Raw genomic sequence first — 14478 nt, forward strand, 5'->3', positions numbered from 1 at the left:
TGTCAGACTGATTTTCTTTAAATCAATAGGAGTCCTGGTTGGTCTGCAGCAATACAGGGATTTAATAAGCTGACAGATGAGAGCAGAGCAGGAGTAATCTCATTCCTCTGTCTGGGTAATAAGACACACTCACGGCAAGTGATCAAAGTCCTCCATGATGGCTCGGGGCCGCACAGTGACCCTGTTGACCTCATTGTGGAGACCGTCCAATAAGAACCTCAGAAACTCCTGGGCATCCTGTTGGCTGGAATGGGAGAGGAAGAGGAAGTCAGCGACCAGCCTGCCGTTAAATCAATTGTCAATATTATTTCTTTATTTGTCCAGTTTGTTTAGATTCACAATCATTTATTTAACTTTGCGGACAGAAGCTTCCCCTGGAGAGCCACACAGGCTTGTTCCTGCTATATTTGCAGCAGTAGGAGGTTATAAATGACATCTTCAATATCTGTACCAATGTTTTACATGAACCACCTGCATATATATTTTCAAAACACAGAGACTTCTTTAAAATCGTCTTTTAGTTACACTTACTTGTAGCCAACGAATCTCGGGGCGTATTTCTGAATCTGTGTCTTGAATTCGGAGGGACTGACGGCTTCACTGCCAGAAGACGTCCATATCGTCTGAATCAGCTTGGAGAACTCTGCAGGGATTTAGAAAGAAGAAAACAGACAAGTTAGCAAGCAGGAAATAGGTAGCACGCGCGCGCGTGTGTGTGTGTGTGCGCGCTTCTCTTAAAATGAACAGTAAGCAACACAACTTGAAGATCTCTCCGTTACTTTACAGGGTTCTGGAAGTCACCTTTGTGACTTAGAAGTACTTTAAAAGAGAAAAGCATGGAACTATAAAAAAACACTCAATAGTGATTCATTTACTAATGCTGAAAATGTCTTCCTGACGTTGAAAAAAAGACAAATCACATTTTCAAAGCGTTTCCTCTGTTCCTTAAAGATATTTTTAAAAACGGTTCTAGTTTTGTAAAATGAACAGGAGTGCGGACAGATGGCCCATGTAGTCTAAAGAAGGAGGAAGCGCAGTGACTTTCATTTTCAGTGACTGTAAGCGTCTGATCTTTTGGTGGATGAGGCCCCTCTCTTTTTTGAGACTCGGAGCCAGCTCCTGTCCCTTACCCTCCATGAGTGCGGAGTTCATGCGGCTGCTGTTATTGAGGTCTCGACGGTGCAGGTTCTGCAGGCAGTAATCCCGCAGCTCGCGAGTGTTGCTGAGGCACTGTAGGATTGAGTTCATGAAGCACTGGAGAGAGAGAGAGAGAGAAGGGGCAACAGTCACATCTTAACCCTTATGAACAATGCCTTGGCACTACTCAAAAGAAAATAGTGAAATATTTGCATGGCAATGTTCAGTTTTGCTCATGGTTGATCCATTTGCCACCAAGAGTTGAGAATAGTAAATCTCCACTTACTGGGAGTCAATGTAAGGTCTGCATTGAGATATCTGTACGTTCCACTGTGTGCAAGGGCAGCTTCACTAACATTACACACAGTGTAGGGCACAGTCTTTTTTTTTGCTTCTGTCTTTTTAAGGGGAAGTTTGGAAGAGCGTGTGTGCTTAGAGACAGTGGCCTGAAGCACTGACACGGTAAAGAGTTGCTTCTGGTCAACCCCTATTTATATGTTTAAAAATAAAAAGGGGAAGTGAAACTTATGACAACACTGGGTTTCCACATTCTGATGCTCAAAGGAAGTATGACATGCTCTTAAAAAAACAAAACAAAAAAAACTAACTGCAAAATCATTAGTAAGTTTCCACCAAAACCATAGCCTGGAAACACCCCCCCACCCTCTTCAAAAGACTTTGAGCCTACAGGGTATATATTAACTGAACACACAAGCATTCAGCTGCTGCACTGAAGCTCGTGCAGGATATGAATATGCAAGACACGTCCATTACTTCTGAAGAGCTGGGGTGTGTTTAAAACCAAGATTAAACTTACTGTGTTTCCCAGGTTTCTAAGTCCGACTAGCCCCTGCGCACTCTTTGAATTCTGGAAATAAAGAAAAAGAAAAAGCATTCATTAGAGCAGAGAACGCAATGGGAAGATTTATTCCACAGCAATGCATGCGTGGCAAAGGCTGCCTGTTTTTTTACTAGCGCTGCAGGGAGAAAGGTTCCCAGATTTATCACCATAAAGCGAGCCAACGTCATCCGGAGAACACAGGTAATAACTGGACACCACCGAGGCAAGACAGACAGTGAATAATTACAGTGACAGTCACTGGAGCAGCAGGACGGAGAACAGACGTCCCTGTGCAGGGATGAAAATAAGGTTCATAATAATGCTAGCAGTTTCACCCGCTCCTGGTTTTACTACGTGCTTCATTAGCCACACTGTATTGGTAACAAGCCCAGGTGTGCTATTAAAATCAAAGTAAAACCAGGAATGGATCAAGCCGCTGTGAATGGGAGTCTTATTTCCATCTGTGCTGTACAGCAACAAAACTTCAGCAGGAAGACAAATGTAAAATAGCACATTAGGATTAAACATGTTGAACTTTAAAACGAAAAATACTTAATCTACCCCCTATAGGATGTTGTGTCTTTCTAAAAGACTAGAACATTAATGTGGACGAGAGTCTATTTGTGAGTATGCAGAAGAGACTCCCTATGTATAAACACAAAAGCCGACCCCAATATTTTAAACCACCTCCCTCCCATCTATCCAGTGCTGGGGTCAGGCAGAGACGGGGGCGTTGTGGGGGGTACGCTTTGGGACTCGGATCGGCTTCTGTGTGCCAGCAAATTCATTACAGTTGGTGCATTATCCCTGGATCTGAACTGCAGGAGTTAAAGGATTACAGTGCATTAACCCACAACGTCACAGAGCTCCACCGCCACAACCTTCTTTAATAACCGTTTCTCGAAAGTGCTTCGATGTAAAAACCAGTGCTAAATACTCTCTGTGGCCAGCGACACTAATTACACAAAGAGGCATTTAGTCATTAAAACAGCTGCCATCTGCTCCGATTGTTTCATCAGGGCATTAAAAAAAAAAAGTTCAATTAACTTTGGATAAAAAGAAAATCCGGAGTCCTTCAATATTCCTTTTTTTTTTATGGAAAAAAATCCTTATTAATTTTCTTGAGCTCCAAGCAGGGGGGCTTTGATTGTATATCCTGCCGAGAAGGTTTTCCTTGTTAAATTATTCCTTTCTCCTTTGTCAGCTTGATTACCTTACAATGCAGATGCTATTCTCAGTGCATTTAATAACCGAAAGCCAACCAAACAGGGACACGGAGCAGCGGAATTCAGAACTCAAAGCTTTGCTTTGAAGATGGTTTTAACAGCATCCTGAAATCCAGAATGAGGTGGTAGATGAGCAAATGTCTATTTATACAAGGTGTTTAATAAACTTATCCTCTGTCTGGCAAAGAGCGGGCATTAGATTACTGTACAGTTTCCATGAAAATTTCCACGACAGGTCACACCACTACAGAGCACAGGACTGATGATGCCCACAATCAAGAGAAATACGTTTTCTCTACCTGGGAGGAGAGCCAAGCAGGCAACTACAGAGAGAATCAAAGTTCACGGCTGGTTTCACACACCCCGGTTAGCACTAATCTCGGACTGCCTAATGTGAATTGTGAAATTGGGTCTGTGAAACCAGCGCATGCAGCCTTTTGATCATCAAATATGTGTGTGTGGATGTATTACGCTTTTACTGTGGTATATTGTATAAACCGTTTTAAATCTGCATCAATTGTTTAAATACTGAATAGCAGAGAACCATGGCTTTTCCAGCTGTGATCCTGGAGGCTGATAAACACATTGCAAGAAACGTTGAACTGTCTCATGGCTGCTGCGTGTCTGGTGATCTCGCAACAAAGTTCACTCCCTTACACTAGGATCCGAGCCAAGAGAGGAAACGAAAGCAACACTCCCACTTCCTTTACAAAGAAATGGAATCAAGGATTAGCGAGTAGGGCAGGTCATTATTAACATTAGTATTATTATGATCTAAAATGCCCTTAAAGGAACACTCTGCGAGTACAGTGGGCATTACGCAGACAGGACAGAATGCTGCTCTGTGATGAAGCTAACTTAAATATGTAAAGGAATTTATAGGATCAGCTTTAACACTTTTGCAGAGGAGACCTAGAAAGGGTTTAACCTTTGATCCCTCCCCACCCCCTTATCCACAGCTTCTGATGTTGCCTGGTAACCACACTACAAAGTTCTACACCACAGCAGCTTCTTGGCAGCGTTGAGTTCAATACAGATTGAGGCTTAGCTTTAAGTGGGCAGGTAGAGTAGATTGTAAACGCTACGAAGACGGGGGCTTTTTGAATGCTTTGAGATCCAGCCGTGTTGCTGCTTACTGAAAATAGCATCTAGATTAGTGATCTCCTGAAACGACCTAAACAATACACATGCATGTGTATATCCCCACGCAGATACACACACAAGGAAAACACTTCTACCAGTGTGCTCCGTGTGCGACTGTCTGTGTGTGCGTGCCGTTTCCACTGAGATTTTCACAAGTATCAATACAAGTCCTGCTCTGTACTGTATCTAGGGCACGATGGTCTGAAATAGCAGCCAGAGAAGCGAGTGAGACTGACAGCCCTGTAACAGATGCCCACCCCCACAGCCTGGCTCTGAGTCACAGTCTCAATAGTCTTCAAGGGTGTGTAACTTTCTCCGCTATTTTTAAATGCACTATCATTCATTATAATGCTGTTCCGCGTCCGTCTCTTACCCCAAGTGGACTCGAATGTTACTGCAATTTGTATTTTAAAACAGTGATCTGCGATATTGGCTGCTACCTGTGCATGTAAGCTGTCTCAGATCCATCATGGCTTGAACAACGTTGTGCTTCACACATTCTTCACAAGAAATGTCGAGACACGAAGAGATTCCACAAGGCAAAGAGATTTCACAAAGCTGTTAAAAGAAACTCAGATTCACGGAGAAATGTTTCCACTAGACGTCTTCCTCAATGCCTCCAGTCGAAATGCTCGTCACCAAATGTATTCCATTTCTTAACTGGTATAACTTAGTTCCTGAGTCAATGTAATGGTCTCAGACTGCAATATGAATTCAAGTGCCGTGCCATGAATACAGGGACTGGGAATCAGTAATTCTAAGAAGCGATGTTCAGGTCAAGGGTAATTAACTCATAGATATCATTAACTCACTGGTTCAACTCAAGAAAGAAAGAAAGATTGATGAAAAGGTCAACTATGCTTCACAAAAGGCAGCCTGTTTATTCCGAGTTTGCATGATCTTTGCAAGTCAGTATTTGAGCGCACCTTTCTCCCCCCTCTCTCTCCCCCACCCCCTCTCCTGGGTTCAGAAGCATCTGGGATGAATCCAGGCAACGTCCAGTTCAGACCTGAGGAATGTGTCAGGTCCCAACCCGCAGTTAGCAGCTCTGTGTGGGTGGCTTGCTGCCTCTGTATGTGGTGGGGGGGTGTGGGTGGGGGTGGGGGGTGGACCAGGATTCTGGGAATAAGAACTAGGGGTGGAGTGAGGGTTACAATCTACATCCCCCCCCCCCCCTCCCCAAAGGTCTTGTAGAAACGTCAACGCATATTTATATGTGAAATCTGCAATACAATACAGCTATTTGTTTGAATACATTATTTTAGGATCCAGTTTGGAAAAAAAATAATTAAAAAAAACCCTTACCAGCTATTGAACCGTTCTGTATGAAAGTGGAGGCGCGCTGTTATTGCGGTGGCTGGCTGCCAACGTCCTGTCAAGCAGAATCTCAGTGCGGGCACTCGACAGCAGGGATTATGAGACAGTAGGTCGAGAAGGCTCCTTGACCCGTTTAACTCGGTTCATGGTATAAGCCTTTCTCTCAAGTAAAATGCAGGCATAGTATTTTGTGCTGCAGACTTGGAAGCACCGTTGATAGCTCTGTGCTCATTCGTGACGAATATTATATTTAAATTATTAGTGCAATTTTTAGTAGATGTTACCAGCGACAACATGGCAGCCGTAGTACAGGTTTTAATAATATGACTACACGAGACAGGCTGCAAACAAGCGAAGCAGGTGCAAACGCAATACAATGAGTCGATGCAATATTCCAAAGCGAGCTAATCTTAGACATTTCTAGAACACTTTTTGATAAAATAAAATGCCGGGGGCATGGCGTTGTTGCTCAACACTACCCCGCACCCGCGGGACATTACAATAAGCCTACCTTCGCTTGATTGATGAGGAGACCCACGAACGTGGAAACCAGCACCGATCCAGACACCGAGGAACTTTTCCTTCGCAGCTCCCGGTTGAAGAACGGGAACGCAGCGGCTGCGGGCTCCTCTGGTACCGTCACGGTGTACGACTGACGCAGGCTCGGCATGGCAGCTGTAATTCACAGCCCTCCGAGTTTACAGAAATTATAAATATATCAATATTAACACGGAGAGATCTACACCAGATCTCCCAAACTTCTTGACGTTCTTCGTTATTCAATTTTTTTTGCAGAAACAAATCCTCTTTAAAATCTTTTTTTTTTAAGGAATGCAAACGTTCTTGTAAAAAAAAAAAGCTGTATATCTGTTTATTGCACTTTCAGCCCGCTACAAATCTGAAACAAAACTGTTATTTTCAATATTTTAGTCTTCTGTTTAAGTTCCTTCTTGCTTTCTTGTTTACCAGCAAAGCGTCTTGTAAAAAAAAAAATTTACAGTATAAAATATAATGATACAATAAATAAAGCACTATCCGTTTTTTTTAATCAGATTTTTTTATATATATATAAATAGTTTTCTTCTTGTACTTCTATCGCTCCTTCCTGGATTGTAGACGGTATTTTCCAGTTTTTCTTTTTTATTGTACAAAATAATACTCGTTTCATTAAAATAAGCCCAGTGCCACTGCCCCCACCCCTCTCTCCGTCTTTCCAGCGTGAATGAGCCACGATCGCCAGTTCCACGCCCTTTACTACCTTCCACATGCCACTGACGTCACCCTCCTACCTCACACTCCAACGTCAAACCAACGAGCAGAGCGAGGGGGGAGGGCTCGGTTTGCAGACAGGGACGGGGGTAGAAAAGGGCGTTTAGGACAGTCAAAATGTGCTCGGAAACATCAGATAACAAAACGGATTTATCAAAAGCATTATTCCTTTAAAAAAAAAGAAGTTGTACTGTAGGCTACAGCGTGCTATTAAAAGTAAAGTTTGCAATTGTTCTAATGCTGTCGTAAGAAAAACAAAAGTGGCCTCGTAGCGTGTGGTGGTGTCTGTGTTCTAGGCTCCCCACGCCTAGTCATACGAGCCCTGCAGCTGGTAGCGACTTGAGAAACGCTTTATACTTGAAGCAGCTGAACCGGCACTCGCACTCAATAGGTATCTTGTATAAATCAGAACGTCTTCCTGGTATCCTATAGGATGCACTGAAATTTAGACAAATCCTTAGCAGAACTGTTGGGGGGGATTTCTAAAACAACACTTTTTTAAATTGTATATATATATTTTTTAAGACACCATGGGATGCTCAGAAAGAAAGCACATATTATTGAGTCACCTTAAAACAGCAAGCACTGTATTAGTAAGATTGCATTTTATAAATGGTACGTCCTCTCCTATGCAGGCACACAATCAACAACTGCCTGCTGGGCTCAGGGTTATTATAGAACTCAATCATGAGCTCATATTTCTATTGCCATGCTGGTCCTCCTATGGATCTACTAATCTGATTCATTTTAATGGTATGAGCCACAGAATAAGGTTCCTTTCAACACCTTCACACAGGCACATTGGGGGTCTTGTGGGTAAGCTTGCAAAGTATAGCACCCCCCCCCCCCCATCTCGGACAGTGTGGTTATATAAATAAAATCTTTCCTTTGCGAAATGATGCCACTTTGCTGTGAACCTTACAAATTAATTAAAAATATCCTTCCAAACTGTAACATCTGCTAACGACGTGAGATATCTGATGTACAGTATACACAATCAGCCACCTCACACACACACGCACACGTCATCGGAAACTTTGTGATTATATAAATAAAATCTTTCCTTTGTGAAATGATGTCGCTTTGCACTCAGTCTCCGGGTGGATTACCAGCCTTTAACAACAAGCGATGTGCGCAGAGAAGCTGGGTGTGACCTTGCATTGCCACGAGAGGGTTCAGACAGAGAGCTGCTTTCCCAGACCTCTCTCAATGTACAGTTACTGGGATGAAACAATCCTGCCGTGGGTTTAATGACTGTAACAAGGGCAGTAGTACGGCTGGAACAGCACATTGACTCCCCATTGCCTCCTGTGCTTGTTTTCACCAGGAAGATGGCATCTGCATGTATTGTGTTCATTAAATTGCTGTCAGTAACAGCTGTTATCAACAGTTCTTCCAGGCTCGCTGATCTGACCGTTCTGCTCTCCGCAGGAATCCTCGTTGAAACCCATTACTGGAGATGATGAAATGAAAGGTCACCCGCCAGGTCACCAGGCCACTGCAGAAGGCACTGGCAGCCCAGTGGCATACGTTTTAAATGGAGGCCATCATTGACAGTTTGTGTTCGTATTTTGTTCCAAGAGGTTTAAAACAGCAGGCAGAGAAGTGAATTGAGAAACAGCACTTTTACACGGACCTGTTAACTTGTACGTAAATCACTACAGTCATCATGTTAACAAAGGAGGACTTATCAAGTACTGTGCTTGTGAAACAGTCCTCCTCATCAAACTGATAGATTGAAAGGGTTGTACCACTTGGTTATTTTTTTGGGGGGGGGGTTCTGTAAACTTATTTTCAATATTATTTACATTAACATCTTTATTCATTATGTAGTTATATTACCAACACTCCACACGTAGCACATGGAAATTTACAAGATTACACACACCGCTAGTTCGTCGACCTGTGTTCTGAAGTGTTTCTACAATCACTTTAACTCAACTGTTCAGGGCTGTATTTACTGTCCACCAGCCAGACTAAACAAGGTTGAAGGGTTCCTCTGAACTGAAAGTCATCCCTGTACACTGGAATCAATCTGAGGATATGATGATAAACTCATGACTGCCCTAATAATCTACTTCTGCTCCTCAAAGTTGAGCACCTCTTGCTTAATGATTGCTGCTGTAGTTTACAGGTGTGACAGGCTTCTAGTTATGCACTGTACAGGTAAACTGCAGAATGTTTCAGCTGCGGAGGGCTGAAGTGCTGGCACACTGTGAAGAGGACAGCATCCTACCACACTGACCCCATTAAACCATGCAGTCAATATGGCTGCGCTGTATAAAGAAACGACTCCTTTTAAAAGACAAGCAGAGAGTTACATGAGCTGGCCATGCAGGGAAGGGTTAAATACACTCTGAAAAGTTGCTCTGAAGTCAGATTCTTTGCCAGGGATGGGGAGCACAATGCGTAACAGGGCTAGGGTGTGTAAGGGAAGCTGCCTCCCTCCCTCAGAGGCAAGCCAGCCCAGCCTCTCCGAACTGAGCGATTGCAAACCACGTAACCATGGAAACGATTACCTGGATTTCATCAAGCAGACACAGCGGAGATTCAGGGAACTAGACTGCTTAACCAGCATCGCCACTCTATTTAAACTCCCCATAAACCTGGACACACTCTGTTATTTCATACTTCTTTAAAATGTGCTCTTAGAATTAATAAAATGTAACGTATTCGCCATATAAAAACAAACGTGGGTTTTCTGGGTATCTTTGAATAATGAACGGATTAGGACCTTGACGCAGGTTAAACTGGTGGAACAAAGACCAAGAGAAAGTTCACCTGCTCTAATCTGGTAACCTTCTGTCCTGGTTCAGTATTGCTGCAGTGTCTTTGACACAATGCCAGAGCGGGTAAAACAAGTTCGATCAGTCCTGGAGTCAGCGGAGTGAGAGAGAGTTTCCAAGAACATGCCGTGCTCACGCACCGTCTTGGCATCAGATCAACATCTCCAGCACAGAGACTCTCCCTCATGGAAGGACAAACCCTCCTTTCCTTGCACTTGTCAGATCAGGAATGTGTGCTGGTGGGTACATACCTGAAAGGACGATGTGGGATACTGGATTTCTGTTTACTGCCAAATATGCAACGAGGCAAAGAGAGAGGAACGGAATTGTTTTTGTTTTTAGAGCTTGATCTTTATTAAGATACTGGAGAGTATCTGTGCTTGAGAGCCCCGAATGGGATGTTTTAGTGCTTGTCATTAAGCTGCAGGGTAATGACAGCGCTGGGGAGCTGAGAATGGAGTGTGCAGACTAGTGCTCATTAATATTAAGGTGCTGTTAATGCACTGGAGAGCTTTTCCCATACAAACCTAAGCCTGGTGAGTTTGTAACTCTTGTAACATCCACAGTCACCTCAGCACAGCAATCCCATTGTCAACGAAACTCTTTTCAAATGTTAAGTTTAGTACATTTCAAAAAAATTCTGCCGGTTGTTTTTTTGAGAGCTAATGTGTTTGCTCTACCCTGCACTAACACATCAGTATGCAATATGCTTTTCTTTGAGTGTTACTGGCATTCCACCCCGGTGCCAAGAGATCAGGTGACTGCAGCAGGTCAGAGGTGACACATTCTTAAGAAGTGTTCCAAGAACTCTCAGAACATTCCAATTCATGCAAGAATGACTCAATCAGCTCATCTCCCTAGTTACCATACACTAGTACTGGAGAATACAACTGAACAGCACACCATACACCCCCCAGTACAAGACCCTTCTTTACATATTACTGAATCATAGCGTACAGCTACTGGGCTCACAATGATAGTCTCTAGCAGCAGGGCTTTTAAATATATCACTAATCCTGCTGCCCTGGCTTTAGTAAGTACAGCAGTCATATAGCAGTAATTTTAAGTTACAAGGAGTACCTTTTTGGAAGAAAAGGTGTTCCCAAATAGTCATTTTGTTTCTTTCCTTTCCCTATGCTTTTCCATACTGTCGCTATGCTGACCTTGCCAAGCTGAATCTTGATATCCCACAGTAAACTTTTACAAGGGGGAACTTTACTGCTTGCTGAGGGCGGAGATGCCAAGTCAACAGTTTTATTACAGAAACTGCAACAGGGGCTGGCATGTGACCTTGAGTCGCATCGGTCATTAAAACACAACTACTGTACTGTAAAAACCACAGCACTGCACTAAACCACAGGAGTTTGAGAAAGTTTTGAAATCATCTTTTGTGCTTTGTATTTCTTACTGAGAAGACTGTGGGTAAGTGATAATTCACTCCTCTGACATCATAACAGTGAATTATGAGTTTGTGATGTCATAACAGGGAATTATGACTTGATAATATATAGCCTAATACATAGATCATTGCCTGAAGATGTGAAATGAACTAGGTAATAAATACAAAACACTGCAGCTGGGACGAGGAGAAAAAAAAAAAAACTAATCAAGCAGAAAAACAACAACAATATGAATAAGCTTGAGCCTCTCTGTGGTGCCTGGCTCTCCGCTGGTCTCCCTGCCTCCCAGGAGCAGCGTGACCCATCTGCTGTGCACAGAACACACTGCAAACACATTCTCCAGTGCCGGCTGGCTCAGCCAAGCAGCCGGCCTGCCTGCCTGCCTCCCTGCCTGCATGGAATGCAGCTCAACACCGTCTCTCATGGTATATCGCAGTTATAAGCATGGGGAGATCTAGCATGGAACATCTTTGTTCATATCCGGTGGTCCCGGGTGAATATATTTTTGGAATCTGTCTGGCACTGAATGAGCGAGCGAATCACACTCCGAGTCATTCTCCGATATCAGCGGTTTAATTTAACACCTAAAATGAGAAGACCGGTCTTCCACTGTACCATACGACAGGGTCACCCTTAGAAAAGTTTACCATGGGAAATTTGCAGTTTTCTCATGATCAATAACATGTTCTGGAATGTTGTTAAAATTGTGCGTTTTGTGGACAGGACAACCTGTTCTTAAAGTGTAGACGTTGCTGAATGTGCTGTTCCAGTACGTGGTCGCCCGCCCGCCCCTGAAGGAAATGTACTGCATTGCCAGTGTTATGGTAGAATTCCTGTGACCGTGGCAGTGTAATAAAGCACAGTGAAGCATGGTGAAGCATAGGTACTGTAAGCATTTATAAGTACGCTCGTACTAATGAATGCAGATATATATTCTCTCCTGTTAAACACACAGTGGGAAGAACAGGTAGAGGAATGAAAGGCATTTAGGCTAATGTCTTCAGCACTGTTATCAGTGTCATATTACTCTAGCTGTACCTCGGATATACTGTGGTATATCACATATACTTCTTGGATGGAATTATACACTAGCTACAATATTAAGACATGAACAAAAGAACAAGGACTGGATCCCCCTGCTAAGATTAGCCGGGGCAAAACTCCTCAACGTTACATAAGAAAAGTTGAAGAGGTCAGCAAAGTGTCCTCACAAGTCATTGTTTCTTTCTCCAAACCTAACAAATATTTACCCATCTGTAAACGTCTTTAGACAGCAGACAAATTACCCAGACTGCACCTCTCTGTGAAGTAAGCGATCTCTGTTACTGTGTTATATAATGCACGCTAGCTCTGCCGTTTTTCCATGCCCTTCCTATCTGATCAGATTAACTCTGTGTAAAGGAAGATAACACTTTGAACACTTTCCCTGCTGCTGCTATTAATAGCTCACTTCTAACGGCTGTGGCAAGGCAATTAAAATACTAACACTTTTTTTCCAGCAGACCCACTTGTTAAAAAAAGCATCTACAGCATCATCAAATGACTCACGAGCCGAGATGAGAGACAAAAAAGGCCTTACGTGTTGAATGGGAACCCTTCGGGTATTACTGTATTAAAGATTTGGTGAAGATCAAGGCAAACATCAAGGCAGTTCTCACTTTCACCGTGTACAGTGCGACAGACTGCTGTTGGCGTATCTGGATGGCATGGTGATCTGTAGCCCTGACCTACTTGGGAGCGTCAACTAATCAATTTAACAGGACTGGCCAATTACTTTACATAAGGAAATAAGCATCTTTGGTTAATCAGATATAAAACGTAAAATCTGGGCTACCCAAAAATCACTATAATTGCAATCACTAGAAATAATAACAATGTTAAAGAACAGAGAGAAAAAAAACACACACCACAACTGCCCTCTTTCAAAATGCAATCCCTTGTTCTGATATGTCCGCTCCAACGCCAGCCAGCTTTACAATCCCTGCAATCAGATTAGCAGCCCCCCTCCCCGTTCAGGGTGAATTAAGATCAAATACAACACAGTTTGTTTTCTATTTCCATTCCAGCCCTCTGCAGTTGCTTCACTACTGTGTTAGCCAAAGCTGAATCCACATGATTTTAGTTTGCCTGTGACGTGGGAATAACAGGGGTCGGAGGAGAGAGCCACGGTCATCCCTGTTCTGTCTTTAGTCGGTTATCTCTGTCCGGGGTTGGGTATGGTCATAATGGCTTTAAACACGCAATCACACAGCAGTATCAGTGTAGCATCAGTGTCTACAAGTGGTTTGACCAGAAAGGCTCGTCGTGTTCTGCCCATTTGGAAAGGTGTCTAGAAATGTAACGGTCTGTGTGCTGCCCATGGACTAGCATGGATGGCATGAGTAAAGGATTTAGGTAACAGCGATATGGAAGCCACGGTCACATCTAAACCCTTCCCTGTTGAACAGCTCCTTCTTCCTGTTGTTCTGCTCCGGTGCCTCCCGGGACAAGCTCTCCACAGCCCCCCTGGTAACGGTCCCCATCAGCGGAAGGTCTTGTAAAGGACCTGTCTTTTATCTTGAGTGCACCTGCAAGTTTAACTGATCCTGCCGCTTCATTCTACCCTTGATGCGCTCAGCTGCACCCTGCTACTGCTTTAGACGACATCTTTGGGGAACCCAATTAAAAAGGGCTGTACACACTACATGGGGAGACCCCTGGAAAGAAGATGCATCGCGTCCCTTTTCCTCCTCTGTGCATACTGGGACAGGCTAGTTCTCATTGTATAAATATGAGAGTCAAAAAATAGACTTGGTTTACTTGGTGCAACTCAAACGCTGCTGATACAGAGTTTGAGTTACTCAAAATCTCTAACTGGTTTTAGTCTGACAGATGGGGTGGCTCACATGTCATAAATACCAACAGGATACCAGAAATATTTCCTGTGCATTTCATCCTCCTACAGTATCCAGTACCCTCCCTGCATGCACACGCACACACACACACAACCAGAGCCTCTCCCTGTGTGATTCAAAGCTAAGGTAGTTGTAAAGCCTGGTTCACAATTACACTGAAACCCTCTGGGTGACACAGCTGCTGCTCTGTTCCAATGCGTCAGTTGATCAGCGGGGTCAGCGTTTGAGCTTGGGGCACGGGCCACCGTGCAAAGTACATAAACGTCAGCGGGTTTTTATTTTGCTTAATCTTTTTTTCAATTTATTTCTAGTCTTTGACAGAGGATTTGCTCTCTCGCTCTTAATATAGACAGAGAGATATCAGTGGGGCTGCTCCGCAGAGATCAGGGACAACACGGGTCACCTTTAATGAGGATTAGGAAACGCTGACAGCAAAAGGGAGGTTCTGTTTGTATTGGAGCTGGT

The 14478-nt window shown here is 43.5% G+C and overlaps 1 protein-coding gene across 5 annotated transcripts in view; it reads right to left on the reverse strand.

The window, feature by feature from the left end:
* Window positions 1-14478, reverse strand: part of LOC117397154 (ubiquitin carboxyl-terminal hydrolase 2-like) — a 37925-nt gene that overhangs the window by 6690 nt on the left and 16757 nt on the right. For 4 of the 5 annotated variants that reach the window (XM_059009944.1, XM_059009945.1, XM_033995735.3 and 1 more), the window contains 4 exons: window positions 1955-2005; window positions 1131-1254; window positions 532-643; window positions 134-244 (listed from right to left, as the gene is read on the reverse strand). In XM_059009944.1, coding sequence (XP_058865927.1) covers window positions 134-244; window positions 532-643; window positions 1131-1254; window positions 1955-2005 — 398 coding nt within the window. Of the gene's footprint in view, window positions 1-133; window positions 245-531; window positions 644-1130; window positions 1255-1954; window positions 2006-6175; window positions 6904-14478 lie in introns of those variants that run through there. The other variant, XM_033995739.3, reaches the window with a different exon arrangement.

This window comes from Acipenser ruthenus, chromosome 40 (assembly GCF_902713425.1).
Source record: "Acipenser ruthenus chromosome 40, fAciRut3.2 maternal haplotype, whole genome shotgun sequence".
NCBI lineage: Eukaryota > Metazoa > Chordata > Actinopteri > Acipenseriformes > Acipenseridae > Acipenser > Acipenser ruthenus.